The sequence below is a fragment of the Amblyomma mixtum genome, chromosome 2 (assembly GCF_055824585.1).
Source record: "Amblyomma mixtum isolate Tamu chromosome 2, ASM5582458v1, whole genome shotgun sequence".
Lineage (NCBI taxonomy): Eukaryota > Metazoa > Arthropoda > Arachnida > Ixodida > Ixodidae > Amblyomma > Amblyomma mixtum.
The window spans coordinates 218,526,927-218,550,301 of NC_143013.1; the positions used below are offsets into that span (position 1 = coordinate 218,526,927).

General features: G+C 50.3%; 1 protein-coding gene across 1 annotated transcript; it reads right to left on the minus strand.

Moving 5' to 3' along the window:
* Positions 1 to 689: 689 nt before the first annotated feature.
* Positions 690 to 20,259, minus strand: LOC149362592 (uncharacterized). Its single transcript, XM_089573112.1, has 6 exons — positions 19,958 to 20,259; positions 18,892 to 19,033; positions 13,959 to 14,154; positions 10,714 to 11,038; positions 2,185 to 2,410; positions 690 to 806 (listed from the first exon to the last, which is right to left on the minus strand). The coding sequence occupies exons 1-5, from the start codon at positions 20,123 to 20,125 to the stop codon at positions 2,189 to 2,191; spliced, it is 1,053 nt and encodes a 350-aa protein (XP_089429238.1). The 5' UTR covers positions 20,126 to 20,259; the 3' UTR covers positions 690 to 806; positions 2,185 to 2,188.
* Positions 20,260 to 23,375: the final 3,116 nt, after the last annotated feature.

The following is a 23,375-nucleotide window of genomic DNA, read 5'->3' on the forward strand; positions in this document are numbered from 1 at the left end:
TCGTTTTGAAAAAACAGATCAAAACAGCAGAGTGCAACTCTGCAAAAAAATTCAATACATATGTTTATTGGTCTGAACACTGCGCAGTACATTCCAGCATTCATCAGCAAAACTCCTTCATACAGTGACGGCTAAAGAAACTGCATGCGAAACTCGGGCACAAACACCTCAGAACGCAACAGATACGGAAAAAGTATAACCTAAGGCATCCTACGAATGGATGCACTTCGATTCACCAACCGATTCGATGCATGACTTGGCAGCGCTTTTGGGAACACCCTAAAAGCACCGCGCTGCTACTTATTTGTTGCATGACTTGGCAGTGCTTTTGGGAAGACCCGAAAAGCACCGCGCTGCTACTTATCTTCACTTGGGGGACCCATATACCGGAGGAAGCATGTTCTTGCGCATAACCTTCAGAAGACGAGGCGAATGCTGGCCACAGGACAGTACGTTGCGGGCCGGGGCAGCACGCAGTTAAACGTCATTAATACGTAATAAGAATGAAAAGGGTTTGGCTTGGTTTATGGGGTTTAACGTCCCAAAGCGACTAAGGCTATGAGAGACGCCGTAGTGGAGGGCTCCGGAAATTTCGACCAACTGGAGTTTTTTAACGTGCACTGACGTCGCACAGTACACGGGCCTCATCTTCGCAAATACGTACATTGAAACAATGTGACTCGAGTGAATGGTGTGGGTAGAAGATATCCCTTTAATAACGAAAACGTATTAAAATTTCATTATCGATGGTACGGCCGGGTTTTGGCTGGGCACCCGGTCGCCGAGATCTACGCCGCTGCTCGATCCTAAGAAAGGAAAGAAGTAAAAACAGCGTAAGTCATTAGTATACTGTAAAATACACAAAAAGAGAGCTACTTAGGCGCGAGCACCACCGTTCCACAGTAGGTTCTTGTCTTAAACCACCGAAGAGCGTCCCCTAATATAGTGTAATTCACGCAGGCAGGTCGATGAAAAGCGGGATCAGTTACCGGCCTGTACACAACCGTACATGAAGTTATTGCTCGTCACTGAGGTGCCCAATTCATGCAAGCAGCGGCAGTGCTGCACCGTGCTAATTTGTCCGAGGAGCTTCAGTGAGCACTAAGGCTAGGTCCACCCGTTCGCGCGTCATATGTACACAATTTGGCGTCATAGTCTTGGTGATTACATAAGCCTCTCTATTCCTCCCAGAAAATATTACTTACAGAGTATACTTCAGCTGACAAAAAAAAAGCCCGGAGAAAATATTTTTCAGCATTCAAAATTTCTTGAAATTTTAATCTCTAAACAGGACTTGCAGGTGCTCGGGCACGTGCGTGCCGTGCGTCTTGTTTAGAGATTAAAATTTCTTGAAATTTTATTTTCTAAAAATTTTTCTCGGGTTTTTCAGAAAAATACAAAATTTTCGGGAAAAAAACAAACTCATTTCGTTAGGCGCATTTGCTTCTTAACTGAGAAATAATAAAGTAATTACATTTTTTAGACACAAAAAAAGATGCTGCAAATCTTTTTCAGGAAAAGATGACATACTGCATAGAATACAATCGACGCAAAGCATTGCATCAGTGTGGCTCGCCACTGCTGGGTAGAGAAATGCTTGCTTGTGCGCCCTTTCCCACGTTGAGGTTCTAGTGCACGTACTGATGGTTTTGCACGCGCTCTCCCAATCAGTAACTTTTGAAGAAATGAAATGGCGAAAGCCTGTTGCGGAGCTTCCTATGCACATAACCAGACTGCGACCAGTTTCTTTCACACTATACAGACGACACAGAGTTGTCGACATGCGACTGACGTCAGCGGTCGGTTGCTACAAACACCTTGCCACCACGTGGACAGCTCCAGTTGCTTGACACGCTCCTAAAAACCAGATTTAGACAAACTTTTACAATCCGTAGTGAGGTGGAACTATGCAGGAAATCAGTTTTGAAATTTTGGCTTTTTCCTTCTTCAGGGCCAGGAAAAATGCGGAAAGTTTTGTCCAATTTTTCAAGCATTTTTTCAGGCACTCCCATCTCTAGGGCTGTTATCCTTGTCTTATTCTGCGCTCGCCTGTGTCCCAACAACCACCAAAACGTCGACAAACGCACTTCATTAAGAGGAGGCTGCTGACCCCTCATTTCACGAAACTTCCTGCATCAATCAGACTCTTCGCAAACGCGGCATAACAGAGGGGGGTGGCCGTACCCGCTCAGTCGAGCAGCTTGATCAGCAGCAAGATGAGCTTTAGGCGCCCCAGCAAAGCGCTCTGCTGGCCACCCACTCTGAGCCCTGTGGCGGCCACGCCGTAGCAGGGGCGCTCGAAGGTGTCCAGGTCGCCCCACGCCTCGTCCTGGCTCCGCGGGAAGGCCACCGTGATGGTGTTGGTCGTGGTCCAGGACATCTCGCTCGGGCCACGCACGAACGGCTGCAGCTGCATGCCCGGCACCGTGCTGTACTACATTTCTGCTGAGGTCGCGGTTAGAGTTCGTACTGCATGATGTCACCACTACGGAAATACAGGAGAGCCGACAACGCATGTGCGAGGGCAGCCATGGTACCGTGGTCCTGTGACTCATGCGCAAATAAGCGCAAACTGAAGCCAGTTTAAAGGTGTAAACAATTGCTGGACATTACAGAGTTTCAGCTCTGCGGAGGTGTATTAGCGAACGGAGTGGCAGGCGATGCATGACAGTGTAGGTAGCTTGTTTTGAGAAGGCGAGGTCAGTACTAAACCTTAGTGATAACGTTTGTCCACTAGGGCCTGTTGGTCATCTGCCGAGACCTAGTGAAGCCAAGCATTCCATAAAGATGGCGTCGAGGGGAGGGAAGGAAAGTAAGGAGAGGTAATGAACTGCGTCCACAGCATGTCATCTTCCACACCAATTCTCATCAGAGTTTTTGATAACTGCGCTAGTCAGAGAAATGGCATGAGCTGGCGTAAGCAACATCTTGTGCAGTCTGCCGGACTTACGTTGCTATGGCTAGTGTAGTAGATCCTAATTTAATTAACAACGTGCCCAGTGCACTCGAGGGTAATGAATAGCAAGCTGTTTACTACCTATTTCTATATGAAAACGGCAACATGCCTAGCGACCACGTCATGGGCTCCTTGAGTAAAAACCATATATAAAGTCCTCCTGCATTCTACAGCAATGACCAATGTGTCCGTGGCATCAGCCTTCAGAAAACTATATGTACTTGTATGCCGGATACTGAAATATTGGTCCGTGTTATGGCACGTAAGCAGCTGAGGCTATCATGCACCAAAGATCTCACTGTAGTGCTCGCGGAGTACTAGCTGTTACAATTCGTTGATAACACTGCCTCCTTTTAGGAATCAAAGAACTCAGGATAAGTTCATTAATGCATTCTCCCGTAAAAGCAATTTGGGGTGGACAGCCACGCTTGTCGCAAAATGCTGTTAAATACTTTTCAAATTTCCTGCAAGAAAATAATATGCGGTTCACCACTTCGCCACAAGGTTCACAAAGCGGGTTTCCTAGCTTCACGAGTATGAAGTTATGTGTAAGATGCGCATAATTAATGACGAATTACTAAGTAACGACAAATTACTACTTAATGACAAATTACTGATTAATCCCTAAATACTAACTGACTGCTCATTAATGACGCCTAAGCTTCGCCTTTAGGAATGGAACGTTGCAGCGCTGCCAGGGTGTCCACGGAACGCCACCACCCGTTTGGCGCGATGCCTTGCCGGTTGGAAACGCCTTTCGAACAACACGCTTTTTGAGGAAAGCAAATGGCGCAGTAATGCTGTCATCACGATGGACACCCGAACCACACCGTGCATGAAGGGAGGAAGTGGGAGTGAAAGAAGAGAGAGGGGTCCGTACTGAAGAAGATGACAATTTGAGGTAAAGGAAATTGCGCAGCAGCTGTCTCACATCTCGGTAGACACCCGTCATTCGTTTGATGACGTCAGCTGCGCACGCTGATGAGTCACCCCAGGCGCAGCTGTAACGCCGGACGGACGGGAGAATGAGCCATAAAGGCTTTCGCCTTAATAAAGCGTACAACGAACAACTAAGAATGCGCGCCAGCAAACTTGCACTAACGGCCGTCGTTGCAGTTCACTTTAAGGCGAAAGCTTTAATGCCTCATACTGTCGTTAGCAGACGCATCGGCAGCCGTGTCGGCAGATTTGTCCGCCTTTCGGTGTCACTGCTTACAAAGAAACTGCGCCGAGGGTCTTTGGCACCAGGGCCCAGGGCCTTTGGCATTTGAAGCGGAGAGGATACCACTCCGCCACGAAGGCTCAAGGTTCGAGCATGAATAAAGGTTCATCTAGTGAATGCATGGGTTTTATAGGTTGGTTTGGTTTGGTTTGGTTTGGTTTGTTGGGGTTTAACGTCCCAAAGCGACTGAGGCTATGAGAGACGCCGTAGCGAAGGGCTCCGGAAATTTAAATAAAATAAAAGGAATAGAGTAAAGAAAAGGAAAAATAAAAAATAAAAATAAGAAAATAAACAAAAATAAAAGCCAATAAAAAGATGAAAAGGGGCAAAAATAAAAACAAAATAGTAAATAAAAACAAATAGTGCGCCAGGAAACGCTTTCGCCTTGCAGCACTTTAGAGAGCCGAAGTGACCCCTGAATTTTTTGACCATTGGAAGAGGCCCGTCACCACTAGCCTCTCCGGAAAAGAAGCACGTCATACGCTGCGTGAGAGAGCAGCGGCCGTTTGTTTGCCGCGGGATCAGCAGAATTTCATGTCGTAACACTAATGAACTTTACTCAACCCTCTCCTGCGGCACCACCACCCCAGGTATTTACCCCCATGCTCCCATTCCTCGGAGCATGCATCGCGCTCGCCACTAAGCCTGACGCTACAGCCATTCGAGTGACCTCCGGGGCGCGTACCCAGTGGGCATGCCGGACATGCCCTCGTGACGAACGCCAGCCCACATGACGTCTGCGGGCGAGTTACGGTCGTCGTGAAGTCGCGTTTTATTGCGGAAGCAATACTACGCTAGGTTTTGAGCCGTCAGCGTGGTCCCGGCGGTAACCACGTTTGACCTTTAGACGACCCCCGTAGTGACGTCACACCCAGCGGAGGAAAAACAGGAGACCAGCTCGGCTCGTCGGCGCAGTCCCAGGGTAACCACGGCGCGCCGCGCACCTGCTGCGCGCCGCAGCCGCGAGGAGGCGCTTGCTGTGGTGACGTCACACCAAGCGGAGAGAAACCTGGAGACCAGCTCGGCTTGTCGGCGCGCCGCGCACCTGTGCTGCGCGCCGCAGCCGCGAGGTGGCGCTCGCTGTGGTGACGCCACACCAAGCGGAGAGAAAACTGGAGACCAGCTCGGCTCGTCGCCGCAGTCCCAGAGTAACCACGCCGCTGCTGCTCTCTCTCTCTCTCTCTCTCGCCTTCTCTTCCTCTGTCTGAGATGATTATGATGAAAACTTTATTTATAACAAGGGAGTTTTGGACACGTCGGTCCTTGGGCCCCCGCACGGCCCCACTGCACTCAAACGTTCATGTCCCGGAGGCTCATGACGCTGGCAGCCCGGCCGGTGGCGATGGCTTGCTTGGCCGGGTCCTCGGAGCGCAGTAGGGTCTCCCAAGCCTCCCAAGTGGTAAGGTGCTCCAGGCCCCGCGGGGGAGGATCCGCCGGGCAGAGGAAAAGAATATCGTCGAGGGTGGCTTTGGGGTGGTGGCAGAGGGTACAGGAAGGGTTCGTGTGGACTGGGTGATATCGCGAGCGTATATAAGGGGAGGGCAAAGTGCGTGTTTGGAGCCGCCTCCAAAGTGTCTGATGGTAATTGTCGAGGGAAGGATGAGGTGGGGGGTAGAGCCGACGCTCGGCTTTGTAGGCCTGCGTCATTTCACTGAATGAGTGCATGCGCTCCCGCGAGAACCCCAGGTCGGAGGCCGCCGGTGCCCGGTTGAGAGAAGCTCGGGCTAAAGCGTTGGCGGCCTCGTTTCCGGGATTCCCGGAGTGGGCAGGCACCCATATCAGCTCCACATGGCGGGGCGGGTGCGCGGCGAGGGAGTCCAGTATGCGAAATGCAGGGACGTGAACTCTCCCGCGAGCAAAATTTAGTATGGCAGTTTTGGAATCTGACAGTATTGCTAATAAAACACTAGGTTTCTTAAAACGTCACCTACGGGAAGCCCCACAACACGTAAGACTACAAGCGTACATCTCATTCGTTAGAACTAAACTTGAATACGCGTCACCCATCTGGAGCCCTCATCAAGAATATTTAACACACGCTATCGAAGCTGTTCAAAACAGGGCTATAAGATTCATTCACTCCTCATACTCGTACGACGTGAGCATATCATCCCTCAAATCTCAGTCAGGTCTAGCTAATCTTTCTAGTCGCCGTCGCATAGCCAGTCTTGTCCTGTTTCACAAGTTCTTTTATTCACCACTAAAACAAGAACCATACATTTGCGCACTTCCACAACGCAGGTCCCATCGCATCGGTCATTCTCTTCAAGTTTTGCGTCCACGTGGCCGTACCACTGTTTTTGCCAACTCATTTTTTTCTCGTGCAGCAGCTGACTGGAACGGCCTTCCCCATAATATTGCTGCCATAACATGTTCATCATCATTTTCAAGCACTGTTGATTCCTGCATTTTATAAACCCCACCCCTTATGTAACACCCTGGAAAAGGGTCTTTAAGGAAAATAAAGTGAAAGTGAAAGTGAAAGTATATATCGCGCCTCCGTGCGGGTGATGGCCAGGGCAATGGCGGCCTCTTCGGCCTCCTCCGAAGTGGCAGTAGAGGTTATGTGAAGTGTGGCAATGGGTTGGAGGGAGGGGTTCGTGATGGCGACAACCGCGTCCTCGCCCGTGCATGCGGCATCCACCCAAACGGCATACGGTTCCGTGCCATAGTATTTGTGGAGTGCCCGTGCGCGAGCTCTGCGGCGGGGTTCGTGGTAGGTGGGATGCATGTTTTTGGGGGGAGGTTTAATAAATAAATCGCGGTGAATGAGGCGGGGTACCTGGAGCTGTGTGGGATCGGTAGCTGGTAGGCGTATACCGAGGGTGTGTAGGATGTGTCTCCCGGTGGTGGTTCTCGCGAGACGTATGTATTGTGTCTGTCGGTGGGCCTCAATAAGCTCCCCTATCGTATTGTGCAGGCCTAGTTGAAAGAGTTTTTCGGTTGAGGTATTTTGGGGTAGGTGTAATGCTGTCTTAAATGCTGTTCGAATCATGGCATCCAGGGTGGAGATTTCCCTAGCCTGGAGTTTCAGGTAGGGGAGCGTGAAGATAAAGCGGCTGAGGACGAAGGCATGAATGAGACGACATAGGTCATGCTCCTTCATTGCCCCGGTGGTGTGCAGAAACGCGGCGGATTAGGTGTGATATCGACACAGTTGTCTGCTTGAGTTTCCGTATGGTGAGTGTGTTTTTCCCGTTGTTCTGGATGTGGAGGCCAAGTACCCGGAGAGTGTTTACCTCCGGGATGGGCCGGTTTTCCAGTGTCACGGTGATGGGGGCTGTGGGACAGTTTCGTGTTGTGGGGCGGATTATGAGGAGCTCCGAGTTCTCCGGTGAGCAGGAGAGTCCGATACTCCGCGCATGCGTTTGGGTGAGGATAGCCGCGGACTGTAGGGTGTTCTCTATGTCTCCATCACTGCCATGGGTGGTCCATAGCGTGATATCATCGGCATAGAGTGTATGCCGAAGGTGAGGGATGGTTTGTAGCTTGTGGGCAAGGGGAATGAGAGTGACATTGAAGAGGAAAGGGGAGAGGACGGACCCCTGGGGGGTTCCGACCCCACTAAGGGTGTATGGGGGGGAGATGTGGGGACCGAAGTGAATTTCGGCCGTGCGGTTAGTAAGGAATGTTTGAATATAGGTGTACATACGTTCACCTATGTTCAAGGGGGAGAGAGCCGCCATGATCGCTTGATGGTCCAGGCGATCAAAGGCCTTGGAGAGATCCAAGGCTAAGACAGCTTTTGTGTGACCCGGAATGAGAGAAGATTACGTGTGGATGTGTATATATAAGGTGTTTCGACCAAGGCCTCGTTTGCTTTCGCAACCTACTGGGCTTAACCAAGCTAAGCCTCTGCCAATCTTTATAGCCAGCGCACACGGCCAGGGAACGAGGCCTCACCGACGCGCCCCACCTATCACTCTAAACGCAAATACGCCTATGTGGGCGTAAAAAGGGAGTAAGCTGTCCTTTAGCGCACAACCATTTAACGCGTGAGCGTTAAGGGCCCCGTGTCGCAGAAAAGCAAGCGTCGACGGCGTTGGCCGTGAGCGCAAAATCCCAGGGGCATTAATAAACAAAAGTATTTCGAGACGTAGCTTGCATCAGTCTACAAGCTTTTACCTATCTGGAGCATTGCCTACCAGGCCGTCCTATCAACAAACCTGACACACTGCAGCTTCAACCAGTTGTGACCCACTCGCGCCCCTGCTCCATGATGTAAAGCACGCCTGAGTGCCCCGGCCATGTTTTAATTTTTACTTCCACTGCTCATCTGCACCCTTGAGACCGAAGGCTAGCACTCCACGCTCGCGTATGATGCCTAACAACCCGCATCTCTCTTACTCTGGGGTTAACGTTAAAAAAAACAACTCATGACATGACGGTCACCACGTCTCAACGCGATATTCAGCGACAGCTGTTAATGCGATATGTTGTGGTTGAGAATATGAGCGCGACCTCTGCTCCGTGTAGTTCTATGGCGCCTCTTTTCAGTATCCCACACATAGTCGTTTACGCACCATCGTGTACACTTGTTCGGTCCAAAAGCCGTCCGCGTCGTAGTTGCTGGCACCGCGCGTCGGAAGAAAACCGTTTGCCGCAGAATGTTCCAGATAATCGGGGCTGCGAGTGTTCACCGAGATGTGTGAGACAGTTTCTGCAAGTTCATTTCCTCAAATCCAATTTTGGTTTCCTTCATTACGGCGCCTCTTTCATTTTATCTCTCTTCTTTCACCCCCCCCCCCTACCTCCCTTTCCTTACGGCGAGGTTCGGGTGTCCACCGAGAGGTGAGACAATTACTGAGCCTCTACTCAAAAATGCGTTGCGTTCAAAGCTGTTTCCAACGGTTTGGTTTGGTTTGGTTTTATGGGGTTTAACGTCCCAAAGCGACTAAGGCTATGAGAGACGCCGTAGTGGAGGGCTCCGGAAATTTCGACCACCTGGGGTTCTTTAACGGGCAAGGCGTCGCACTTGCGCGGACTCCTTGGCAGCGCTGCAACACGCTGTCGCGTTCCACTCCTGAAGGCGAACCTTAAGCGTCTTCCTATTTTATAAAAGGGTGCGCACTAGAGGTAATTATTTCACTCCTTTTGCTGAGTGTGTATACAAAGGCATGCGGTATGCGTCGCCCGATCCAGTACTAAATTAGAAATAAATGTACGGATCTGTAGATTTATTTTTACTTTAGTGTAGTTCCCAAAACCCTTCCAACTGTAAGGAAAAGAAAGCTATATATGTCTATATTTGTATATCTCTCCCATCCAAATCCTCCTTCACCTCCTCCTCCGCCGTCCTCATACTCTCAGGCTCCCAGATCATGATGACATCATGAAACCCGCAAAGAGCTTAGGCAGGAGCTCGACAGAGGTCTAAAGTTTGGTTTAGTTTAGTTTACTGGGGTTTAACGTCCCAAAGTGACTCAGGCTATGAGGGACGCCGTAGTGAAGGGCTCCGGATAATTTCGACCACCTGGGGTTCTTTAACGTGCACTGACATCGCACAGTACACGGGCCTCTTGAATTTCGCCTCCATCGAAATTCAGAGATCTAAGGGACCTGGCACACATCGCAGAGCTAACTCTACTGAGTTGTGCATGAAGTCACAACTCTTGCATCGTTTCACATGCATTCTATCTGGTTGGCTGGTTTATAGGGTTCAACGTGCCAAAGCGACTCAGGCTATCAAGTTTTTCCTGCACTCAAGGCAGTGGTCTACGTTGCTCCTCGTGGTCTTCCCTACCCGCTGAAGAATTTCCGTACATTGAATTTTGAACAGCTTAACGTGCGTTTTTGACGTAGCATGTTCGAGATGGAAAAAGTTTCAGGAGAGCACTTTGTTGACCTAAGTGCGGTGAGGCGGAAGCCTTAGGCGTGGGGTTACTGATTTTGTCACTGATGTGTGGTTAAGATGTTAAGCTTCGCCTCTGAGTGGAACGCGACAACGTCTTGGAACGCTGCCAGGGAGTCCACAGAACGCCATCGCCCGTTCGGCTGTACACCTTGCTCATCGGTAAATTGGTTTTTGAGGAAAGGAAATGCATCCGTCTCGCGTATATCGGTGGACACCTGAACCTCGCCGTAAGGGAGGGGAGGAAGATGGGAGTGAAAGAAGACACCGTATTCACTAGACGCGCCTTTGTTCGTTCTAAACCATCGAGCTGGCATGGCGGAGTGGTAGCGTGCTCGTCTCGCACTCTGGAGACCCAGGTTCGATTCCCCAATCTCGACCAATTTCCTACTCGATTTTATTTATTTATCTGGTGTGACTAGAAAGTTTAATTAGGGTAATTAGTTAATTAACTAATTAACTAAACTTAGACGCTCCAAGTAAATTGGTTGCGTGGTTACTAGCCGAAGTACGATTCGCCCCGTTTGAAATTCGCGCACTGTGACGTCACGACCATTTCGACAAATTGAAAAGCGTGAGATTTCTGTCGACAACTTCTGCTTACAACGATGAGGCATTAAAGGCTTCCGCCTAAACAACCGAGGCACATACTGCGAGCTAAGCGAGGGTTAGTAGCGACCTCACCTGTAAGGCACCGCCGGTGGCCTCCTCTGTGAAACGGGAGGTGGCGGCGTTGCCCTCTACGCTGGCCTCCGTCACGTGCAGCCCCAGCTCATACGCGAGCACGCCCGGTGGCGCACTGCGGAGCACGGCGCCACCACTGATGCCCACCGACGGCCGACGGGGCGGACGACGGACAGACGGCTTCACGACTTCCGCCGGAGCCATTTCGCCGGTGGCCGCCCCAGCAGGGTCCTCCCCTACAGAGGCTGGGCCAGAAGACGCTGCGGCAGGCTCGTTCTCGCCGCGTTGGAGGTGAGCCGCGCTGGACAACCACTGCGGACTGCATCTGTACCATGGCGGTGGAGCACATAGTTAGTGCGTACAGGCAATAAACATTCGCTACACAGCAGGGTTTGGGGCTTAAGACAGCTACTGACCAAGTAAAAAATTGGCTATGGTTTATCTCTGGTTAAACCTAGAGTGACGCGACAGCTACAGCTGGCCGAGTGGAACTCGCTCAAACTGCGAAGTCGATCTTTCGCCGCTGCGTTTAGCTGGGCGTTCCTTCATCGTGCTTGGACGCGGACTCACAGCAATACCTTTCCTGAAATTCATTTTCTTCATTATGGCCCCTATTTCTGTTCCTTCTTTCACTCCCACTTCCTCCCTCCTTGTACAAACGGATGACGGGTGTCCACCGAGATATGTGAGAGTTACTACTGCGTAGTTTCCTTTCGTCAAATATAATTTCCATTTTCTTCACCACGGACCCTCTTCTTTCCCTTGACCACGTGTGTCGGTCGCATCTGGACGTGCACGGGAGTGGCTTCCCTCCTCCAGGGCAGTTGTGTGGTACGCGGGCTTCAATGTTCCAAAGCTGCGCATGGGCTAAGCGAGAATTCTTTCGTATATAGAACTTTCCAATGAAGGTTCCCTGGACAGTTGCGTGACCTAGCGCTAATTCGTTGGAAGCGGCAGCGGAACCTGTCTGCAATAGCCCGAAGAGGAGACAGACGCCTACCCAGCATGATGAAAAAGCCTTTATAGGCGTGTACTTCCGCTGCGGTATTTTCTCTCACTCCCAGCTTCCTCACGGCACGGTTGAGATGTCCACCCTGAAGTGAGAGAGAGCTACTGCGCCTTCATTTCCTTAAAACAAATTTTCATAATTTTCTTTCCATGAAGAAGGGGCCAAAGTTCATGGCAGCTCGCGCTCATTTCAAAATTTGCGCTCGCCTCTCCTGTGTCTATTAGGGTGGCCACTTCCTCCCCATCCGCCTCCGCCCCCCCCCCCCCTCCCCCCCTCCTTCCCTTGTTTAATTCAAACCGCACAGTCCGTATGGAGGAAGCTGCAGCCTATGGAACCTACATTGGAACACGTTTGCGTCTGTAGCTCTGATGACTCTATGTAAAGGCAAAGTTGGCGACATTTGTACGATCTTAATATATATGTTTACGTGTCAGAGCGGTTTCTCATGGCTGAGCTATGATCCCAAGCTTACAAAAAGCCTTACAGTGCGGAGGCTTTGAAAGACATGGAAACGTTCAATCGAAAACAAAAAAAAGAGGCAGAATACGTCTCCTCATAAAGCAAAACACACGTGTGAAAGAGTGGAATATCGAAATTGCAGATACCGTGATACACGAAGAAAATACGCTCAGGTACAGGCATAAGGTTAGGGTTTTATATTGCATCGGTAAGTGCTTTGAGAAAACCATCGGAGTCGGTGGTGCTCTGTAACGCTAATACATGGTCTGTTCTGAAAGTAGTAGCACTCATTTTTTTAAACAAAATTTATTCAAGAGAATAGTACAAACGATTACAATTTTTCAAGGTAGCACCCTTCCGCACCTACTCACTGCTGCTAATGAGTTTTACAATTTTCGTACGCCTCCAGGAACGCCTGGACCGGAATGCTGTTTAGCTCCCTCGTCACGGCCTGTTGAACCACCTCTACCGATCCGTGATGTTTCCCCTCGAGCGTCAATTTTATTCTCGGGAATAGAAAAAAGTCTGGCAGGGCCAAGTCGAGGCTGTAGGGGGGCTGAGACAGCGTTGCCGCCTTGTGCGGGACAAAAAATCGGGGTCCTCATTCAGATGACGAAGATCCTACCGGTGGGCCTTTTCCTCCTCTGACAACACTCCCGGCACCAACTTCGCGCACGCTTTCCTCATGGGTAAGTTTTCTGTCACTATCCCAAAAACTTGGGTTTGAGGAATGCTCAAGTCATCAGCAATCATTGTGATAGATCACTGTTAAGTAAATGTTTCCCTCGCTACACATTTTCGTTGGTCTTGCTGGTCGAAGGGCGTCTGAAGCGGTCGTCTTCCTCCACTCTTTCCTTACCTTCTCGGAAAAGCTTGTGCCTATCAAAAACACCTGATCTACCCATGGAAGCGTCACCGTAGGCCTCCTTAATCATGTTGTGAGTCTCTTTGCCCGTTTTACCAAGATTTACTCAAAATTTGATCGCGTATCGCTGATGCAGTAAACGCTCGACGATTCTGCGTGACGAGACGTTTCGACAGGGGTTCACAGTATAAGTGACCTCCTCTTTTTAACGGCCGAGAGCCGACTGCCGATTTTCCCCAGCATTCCCAATATCCCCCTTCAACGATCCTGCACGCGCAGACCACCTCTCGTCCGCCCGTTCGCCCAGGAAAAAACCAGTCCTACTACTTTCAGAACAGACCATGTATGTTCCTTATTTTACAGCCACCTCCATCAGCAACAAAAAAATTAAAGGTGCACTTAAGACTCCTTACGTGAGGAAATGCAAAAGCATTGCGAGTTCCTTTTCCTCCTGTTACTTAGTAATGTGATTGATCATTCGCGATAATTATTTATATAGTTATTATCATTCCAATTATTATTACTCATCATCAACTATTATTAATTCCTTGTTAATAAGTTATTTTTGTTCATTATTATCCCATTAATTTCATTATGACTTTTCTTGTTCGTTGAATTCTGGAGGAAGTACTAGTAATTCACCAAATCCGTGAATTACTCGGACAAAGTAACAGAATTATTTGCCTTATTAATTAAACAATTTAGTAATTCGGACATTTAAGCTTTTCATTCAGTCATTAGTAATGATTACAAATCACAGTTACTCTCTTGCTGAATAATCAACAGTTCATGAGGACACGCTCCGTCCACAGCCCGTGGTGACACGCTCTGTCCACGCCACTCATGAGGCAAGAAGTGCCTTCGCATTAATATCCGAGAAAAGGGCAGGGCCTCTCGGTTCCAGTCACTCACCGAGCCGCGGCGGAACACAGTGGCCGCAGCTGGTCATCCAAGTCGGCCTGCGCGAGACCAAGCGTGTCGGTGCGCAAGAGGAACTCGCCGAAGATGCCCTCGTGCGAGCCCTCCTCGCTGTCGGTTTCGGGCCCGTCGACCAGTTCCAGCGTTGAGCGCACCACCAAGCAGCCGAAATGCAGCAGACACTCCACCACTGAGCAAAGAGCGAGAAACAGGCGGCGCTCTCTGGCACTGTTCGAGGACTTTCATAGCGCTTCCGTCGCAGAGGATTGTGAGAAATCAAAAATTTACTTAGTTTACGCGGTTTCGATCCCGCCCGCGGCGGCTGAATTTCGATGGAGCCGAAATTCTAGAGGCCCGTGTACTGTTCGATGTCAGTGCACGTTAAAGAACCCCAGGTGGTGGAAATTTCCCGAGTCCTCCACTACAGCGTTCCTCATAGCATGAGTCGCTTTAAGACGTTAAACCTCAATAAACCAATAAACCAGGTCGAGATTTCTGGATCCCTCCACTACAGCGTAGCATGAGTCGCTTTGGGACGTTAAACCTCAATAAACCAATAAACCAAATCAAAAATTTAGTTTGTTTTTTGAGGAAAGAAAATGGCGCAGTAACTGTCGCAAATCTCGGTGGACACCCGAACCACGCCATAAGGAAGGGATAAAGAATGGAGTGAACGAAGTAAGAAAGATGGTTTATGGGGGTTTTGGTTTATGGGGGTTAAAGTCTCAAAGCAACTCAGGCCATGATGAGGGACGCCGTAATAAATTTCGACCGCCTGGAGTTGTTTAACGTGCACTGACATCGCACAGAACACGGCCGTCTAGAATTTTGTCCTCATCGAAATTCGACCGTAAGGAAGAGAGATGTGCCGTAGTGGAGGCCTGCGGAATTATTTCGACCACCTGGGGATCTTTAACGTGCACTGACATCGCACAGCACACGGGTGCGTTTTGCGTTCCGCCTTAATCGAAACGCGCCCACCGCCCGCGATCGGGTTCGAAACCGGGTACTCCGGCTCAGTAGCCGAGCTTTTCTACAACTTCCGATTATGGGGCGCTTGTGTGTCAACGCAGCAGGCTCCTTTTTCCCATAGTACACTCGTAGTGGTCAGCTTTAGAAGACAGGCACCCCGCGCATGACCATGGCGTGAGGTTTGTTTTTTGCTGGTTCGAAACATTTGTAAATCTTTGAGAGACTGGTTTTCATAATCATATGACTTAACGGAACGCGGGTCTATCTTGTTCAGCTCATAAATATGCAGCGACCCTTATTCTGCCGCCTTTAAAACATTATAATCCTCATCTGGGTCCAGTGGAACGCTGCATTGGGACGCTCTGTGAGCAACGTTCCAATGTTGCCCTAAATGATCGGTACAGAACGCTAGACATTTCACCCTTGCCAAGGACGAACTTTCAGAGACGTCTTGATCTCCCTCATCAAGATTGGCATGCTGTTTCAGGATCACGGGAGTATGTACAGGTGCCGAAGTAAATGGAAGGCAATATTACCGAAAAAATTTCATCATTGACCCCCCCCCCCCCCCCCCAATTCGTGCATCCTTGAATACATATGTGCAGCCTAATTGTAATTGTGCGAAGTGCACCAGCAAAAATGGACCATTATACTTCAGATTTAAAGAAATTATTTTTTTTTTTTTGATAAAGTCGTCTTTCATTTACTTTTGACGGCAAGTGTATATGCGTTCTTATCCATGCAGAACTTCGGAATTTCATGAGCCACCAAAGAGCCCCGGCCGCCTTTTTGCAGAGATAACCGTGCCAGAGAAGGCTTCCTGTCGTTCACGCAGATGTGTGCAATATAAATGGATAATTGGTTCACTGCCTCTGCATACATTCAAAGTAAACGCACACGACACCATGGAGTAAAGGGGAGCGTCGCGTATGCCCCATATTTAGTAAATAAAACGAAATGAGACGATGTCCGCAAACGCAAGTACGCGATGCTACAATGTTAACAGCTTATGTATATTTGCGGCAAGAGCGACCCAATAACCTAAGCCTACTTACGCAGCGCCATCGGAAAATTGAGCGCTTAGGGTACAATGGAGAGTGAAGAAGATTAGCAAAGTGACCAATCACCGGTGCAGCGAGAACTTAACGCATGGCACAGCGGTTCACGAACGCGTCTCGAGGGTGCCTCTGGTCCCGACCCTCAGTCTTTGCGGCTGTTCAGCACACAGCAAACGCGTTTTTTTTTTAGCCTCTCTGGTTGTCGGTCATTTGTGCTGATCTCTCTCACAGTACACCGCCTTAACTCTCCGGCCGTGGCTTGTCGCGTGTTACACACGATGCCACCTAGGTCATGATGCGTCCATAGCACGCCAGGGTTTCTGAACTTCGCTTCTTTTATTTTAAAGGAATTATAAAATAATCTGCCCAAAATTTAGGATAGTTCAATTTGGCTCGGCAAACTGGAAGCGCGTTATCTGCAGTCACCATATACACTTTATTTGCACAGTTCAGTATATTTTTTTTTTCAGAATTCGAGGCTTTCGCCATAATTTATCGAAATAAATGACACCAAATCTTAGTGGTAGTAGTTGCAAAGAACTGCGGGAACGATTTAAAATGAACATTCCGCGCAAGTCCTTTCTCTTTTTGCAACAGCGTGAAAGACAGGAGAGCAAAAACGAGCCAAAAGAAAAAAACACAGCTGCGGTTTAACTACTGCTGAACCTAGTTAAGAGAGCGAAAGCTGCGGCGTATCGGGCAACTAGACGCGGCTTAGCATCTGTAACATTGAGTGCATTCCGGACACTGGATAGGCAACGCACCCACCCTGCTACCCTGGCAGGTGGCAGTTTAATGGTTGATCGCGACAGTTTGCTCACCCCATGAACGCTGCGGCCTATTGCAGCAGTGCCGCGTGTCTGCCACAACGTTGTCAGCGCTAACGCATGCAGCCCTCATCTCTCTCTCATCACCCCACGTATGTACCTGTAAGTGCGATTCAGGCGTCCACTGACCCAGGCAGCCAGTTATGCACCCTTCCTTTACTCAAAATCACCTGTCAACGCCAACACCAATGAACACAATGAACTCCGATGGCCTTTAGCTTGTGCCGCGTTTCTGCCACAACGCCAATGCGGGGGTCAACGCCAACGTCAATGAACACAATGAACGCCGACGGCCTATGTCTGCCAACGCAGATCTGTTACTACCGCCACGAAGCTTAAAGCTCGAATGAGCTGCCCACTGCCCCAGGGGACCAGTTATGCGATTTTCCTTTACTTTCGAAGCTGCCGTTCATTGGTTTCGCCGTACCAGTGGAGCGGCTGAAGGACGCTGAAGGCTACGGTCTGTCGGTGAAACTCGGAACATGGTGTAGTAAAGCTTCCGCTTTAAAAAAAATTCAAACCAACTCGCCCGGTTTTTGAAGCGAAATCTTCACTACGCTAGGTAACTTCGCGGTTGACCCAAGTTTCACCTTCAAATAACCTTGAGCTTCGAAAGCAAAGAAAAGGCATAACTGCCCCCCCCCCCCTAAGACAGTGGACACCTTATCGCGTTTTAAGCTACGAAACCGATAAAGAGCGGGAGCTTCGAAAGCAAAAGAAAGGCGCATACTACACCCTTGGTACAGTGGACACAGTCGTGCTTTCAGCTACGTGGCGGTAGTGACAGATGTGCGCTGCATGCGTTGGCGGACAACGTTGTGCCAGAAACGCGGCACTGAAGCCATAGGCCGTCGGCGTTCATTGTGTTCATTGGCGTTGGCGCGGTCAGACTCCAATGGTTTTGAGGGAAGTGCGTATTACTGGCTCCCTGGGTCAATGCCTGAATCGCACTTTGAGGGGTGCTGAGAGATTTGTGCTGCATCCATAAGCGCTGACAAAGTTGTAGCAGAGACGCGGAACTGCAGCAATAGGCCGCAGCGTTTATTGGGTGGGCAAACTCTCGCGAACTACCAATAACTTCCACCTGCCAGGGTGGCAGGGTTCAGCAGCAGTTAAACCGCAGCTATTTTTTATGCGAAGCATATTACTCGCACAACCGAGCTCTTCCTTGCTGCGCCGCGCACGGCCGCGTAGCTACCACTTGACCTTCATCAGCGCACCACGTGATATGACGTCACAACAGCTGTGAAAGCTGGGGCCTCGTGCGCTCGCTTGCGGACGCGCAGCCTCCGCCGGCGGCCTAACTCCCGCTCCTACCGCTAGGAGATACTGACGTCACGCAAAAGGCGACGCACTCGCTGAGTCAGTTGAGCAGAGAGATGTCGGCCAGGGAGAGGGCGGCTCGCCAGACCGCAAAACTATGCTTCGCATCCTAGGCTTAACCATAAGCTAAGCCAGGCCATTTTTTTTTGTCATCCGAGAGCCTTTTTGCACTTCTAACTTCGCATTTTCGCACTTATCTGGGGAGCACTGCACAATATATCAAATACCGAATAACGTTTTAGTGAGAAAACACTTTTTCGCCACACTCCCCGGATTACAGCAGTGTCCGTCAGTTAACACCAGCTCTGCCGTTAGTAGGCGGTGGCGTTCCACCTACAAATTCATGCGCGCCTTTCCCTTCCTCACAATCTGCGCTAGGTTTGGACTCCGTTGAGTTTGTGGAAAGGAAAGGCGCATTAATGGGCTTCCTGGGTGAGTGGACACGTCAATCGCGCTTTGAGGTACGTAGCGGCGGTGTCACCTGCAAAGAGCCATGCTTTCGCACAAAATGTAGTGCCTAGCAATAATAAACCCCAGGCATTTGTTCGTCGTGGTTTCTGCATCCCTTCATGCATGAACTGCCCCGATAAGAACACAGTGGGCGTGAAAGCGTCTACATGAGCAGCCAGCTGCATAGCGCCTAATGCATAATACAATTAAAGATACCGTAGGGAGACCACAGAGCACTGAAAACGCTGGCGCGAGGTTCATTACAGCCCACGTTTTGCAGTGGCGCTGTGTGCTTACCCCTCTTATCCTCGTTGAGGTCTGCGTGGCCAGAGGTGAACACGAGCGGCGTAGGCGGGATGGCCAGCAACTTGGGGCAGAGGGAGTCCACGCAGGAGTGCACGTTGGGCACCGGCGGCATTGCATGCAGCTCCTCCGGTTCCTGCGCACACGCACGAGCATACATAAGCACAGCGCGTGCAACGGCGCCCGAGGTTTCGAGACATACATGGTGGTATTTGGCAAATGGGAGTCAGCTTTAATAACAGGATGGAATCATGACTGCTGACTGTTGGTTCAGAACTACCAAACCAGAGACATGAGGTCGCAACGGTGTAGAAGCATCGCACATACGTCGAAATCCGGCTCTACATGACTAAAACGTAGGAGTCACGCCATGGGGTACACCTTTAGAAGCGGGCTGAGACGCTGATTGGTTCATTGGTTTATTGGGGCTTAGCGTCCCAAAGCAACTCAGGCTATGAGGGACGCCGTAGTAGAGGGCGCCGAATAATTGCGACCACCTGGGGTTTTTTAACGTGCACTCACATCGCACGGTACACGGGCCTCTAGAATTTCACCTCCATAGAAATTCGGCCGCTGCGGCCGGAATCGAACCCGCGTCTTTCGGGTAAGCAGCCGAGTGCCGTAACGACTGGACCACCGCGGCGGGTGGCTGAGACATTGACTAATGACTATTAATACAGAAATCTGAGGCCCTGGACTTGCATGCAAAATACTGGCGGCAGAACTTCGCAGAGCCCACGTATATATGGGACGCGGCTGAGTGTCGAAAACTCAGAAGTCAGGACGCTAGGGGTACTGAACATAACTGCTCGAAAAATGGCCACTGCAGCTGACGAAATGCTGCAAGGCGCCGCTCAGCTCACAGACACCGCTCTCGTTCGATCAAGCTGCAGGCAAGACCCCAGCTACGCTGTGGAACGCATGAGCTGGATCGCTGCGTTCACTTCAGTGGTAGGTTACACAGCAAGAAAATTCATATTAGCTCAAAACGCGAAGTCTGGGCCCAAATCTGCGGCGGTCGGTTTGAAATTTCAGCGCAAGAGGTCGACATGGAACTTACCTGAGCACAGCAGACCGAGATCAGCTTCCTGCGCAGCAGAGACCGGATCGCGGAGTGCCACAGCCGGTACACCACAGCCCTCGTGAACATCTCCTGCGTGTCCATGAGGCCGAACGCCTTCCACTCCGCCGCGGAGTACTTGGCAGCGGGGACGTGGCTGACGCCCATGGTGAACGCCCGTCGTCCTGTTCCAGCCGGACCTCTCGCAGCGACGTGGCCTCCGCAGCATTGCAGAGCTTCTTCTGACCGTGCTGCTCGTGCGACCGAGGCGGCGCGTGCTTCTGCTAGCGTTTCTTTTTCTTCCCCACCTATTCCCTCCCTTAATGCCTTGGAAAGACAGAAGTTGGCAGAAAAAAATTATAATAAAATATTTTAAATTTCGGAAACATCACAAAAAGGTGAAATCTCGAGCTTCGAAATGTTTCGTTATCGCCCGCCGACAAGTCCCTGTCCCGCATACACGAAATCTCATGGCGCCAGATTCAAACGCATGACTTGCCAAATCCCGCAGTTCTCTCCCAAATCCACCCACCGCGGTGGCTCATTGATTAGGACACTCTTCTACTGAGCGGGGGTGTCCTTAACTTTGCCGCAGGCATAGTGTCCCCAACCACCCGCCGCCTTTTGCGTTCTTGGCAACCCCGAAAATCCGTCACTTTTATTTGGACAACCACACACGCGGGCCTTCCAGGTAACGAGGAGGCTCAGTGCCTGGTCCGAGGTCTCACTTTCCGGGCTGGTGAGGAAAGGCCGTCCTCGGATGCTGGGGAGTGCCTGCTGTCCTTTCAAGATATCTTTACACACTGCCGCGAAAATAGAACATACGCTTCCCCTGCCGACTCTCACAAACACACAAGCCGCCCATTGGCGCAGGCTACAAACGCGCACAACCCCATACCCCATCCTCCTCCACGCCCGCTTTCTCGATCAATTTCCCTCCACCTGCAAACTCTGTGGCAAACCTGGAGACTTCCTGCACTTATTCCTCATCTGCACCTGATACTTACACCCTCCCTCGCCAGAGGTCTCCCTAGATTACTGTTAGCGCTTACCAGTGCTTCTGCGAGTATGTTTTTGCAGGCTAGTTGGTGCCTAAGCATTGTGGGTTTTTTGCGCAAAAGACACGACACAAAAGAAAGGAGGTAGACAGGACAAGCGCTTACTAACAACTCAGGTGTTTATTGAAATAACATTTGCTTAAATACAGCAGCTGCTCTTATCAAACACGAAGAGGGAAAGAAGAGACTTCGCATACATATATATCAGATCAGCACAGATCCCATCATCGCACGAGTGAATCCATGTTTCGAGCTCTAATTTTGCAAAATTGAAGGACACACGAGTTACCCGATTTTCCTATCTCATTGGCCTCAATTATGTCTCTTTTAAGTTGTGTCTTGCACCGGCGCAGCACTGAAGTTTTTTCGAGCGCGGGAGTGCAGTGGCGGCAATTCGGAATATGGTCAATCGTTTTGCTACCTAACTTGTTCTTGACATCTCTTGCGTGCTCCCTCAGCCTTTCATTAAGGCACCTGCCAGTTTGGCCAATGTACTGCTTACCACAGGTTTGATAAGAGCAGCTGCTGTATTTAAGAAAATGTTATGTCAATAAACACCTGAGTTGTTAGTAAGCGCTTGTCCTGTCTACCTCCTTTCTTTTGTGTCGTGTCTTTAGCGCAAATAACCCACAATACAGTGCTTCTGACCGAGGCCAGCGCAATGTTATTACAAGCGCTCTCTCTAGATATCCCTCCAAGAGTTGTCCTTTGCTTTGTAAGGGGGCCCTTCCTACAGGGGGAAGGCTCCCAGGTGTCATTTAAGGAGCTCCGCCCTCAACATCTCTAATGTTGGCAATAAATGTTTCAACCACCAACACCGAGGTTCCCGGCTGCCGCGGCCGCGTTTCAACGAAGGCGAAACGCAATCGCAAAAAGCGTCCGTGTGCTTTGCGGCCAACGCACTTTAATCCAAATAGCTTCAATGTCTGCCAGGTGGCGGAACGCGTTCTAAAACGCACTAAAGCCCCTAGAAAAGTTTACTGCTGACAAACTGAAATCTACTGCCAGTATGACGAAGACTCACACACGCCAACCGCAGCTGGCCTTAAAGAAAAAAAAGGATCTTTGTCGTCTGGCTCAGGCATGGAGGAAAAAAAAACTGAGGAGGGAGCGTCCGGCGACAGTCTTGAAGCCTAGTTTTAACAAGTAAAAATATATTCAAATAAGTTTGCCCCCCCCCCCCCCCCCCCCCCGTGATCGCGCCACATGATAGCGTGCGGTAAAATCTAGCCCCGCTGCGCGCGCGCATGCGTGGATTAGCGCGGCAAACTGACTGTAGATCAACCAGAAGAACCTCCACCGGAGGATCTAGTACGAATTCATTCTGTTGAGCGATGGGAGGCCGTGCTGGTCAGCTCGGACCCGGGCATTCAAGCCTTGGCCACCGAGTGGGCCGCTCAGGTCGCCGCCAGCCATGGTTTTATGGCCATCTAGCATGGACCGTCTGCATCTGCATTTTTGACGGAATAAATGTTTTCCAATCCAATCCTTGCTGTAGACTCCCCGCGCCACAAGCCGCGCATACGCGAGCACTAAAACATACCAAAATCAAAACATAAAGGACTGACTGGGAGATCGGAAAACTGAGAGAGAAAACGGCTTCATAAACACTCGGCTTGCAAACGCTGGCCGCGTGACGTCACGCTCCCTCCTTAGATTTTTTTCCTCCATGGGTTCAGGCCTTCGTTCTAAACAGAGACGCGTACTCAGTCCCCTACCTCCGCCTGTATGCAGCGGAGACGAATAAAATCGATAGTATCATCAGACAAGCGTACAAGACCGCCCTTGGTCTACCGCGTTACACGTCAACGGAAATGCTCTTAGGGCTCCGTGCATGCATCCCGTGCACCACGAGGGCCGTCGCCGGGCCAGAACATGCGCTCTGCATGAAAAGTACGGACAGCACCCGGGAGTGGTGTACGTAGATTCTGCGGAGTACCAACGCAACAAGGCCTACGCATTGGTGGCGGTGGATGGGCCCGACGGACTGCTCGCAGCCGCGACTATTTAAACAAGCACCTCCGAGATCGCGGAGGAGGCGGAAATAGCTTTAGCTATAGCTAATACCACCGCTGATATTATTTCCAGCGACTCAAAATTCGCCGTTCGCAATTTCGCGAGGTGCCGAATAGACCCATCACCCTTAGCATTCTTGAAAAAGCAGCCCAACCTCCCTGAGAGGTCGAACTAATTTAGGTTCTGTCCCACTCGGACAATCCGGGGAACGAGGCAGCTCACAATAAAGCCCGAGGTTTCGTCAACCGGGCAGGGAGCTCGCCTATTCATCCGGGGTTTACGAGATACGACATGGCCTCTTTTCATGACATTACCCACCATCACACCTTGGGCAGGCGAGTTTA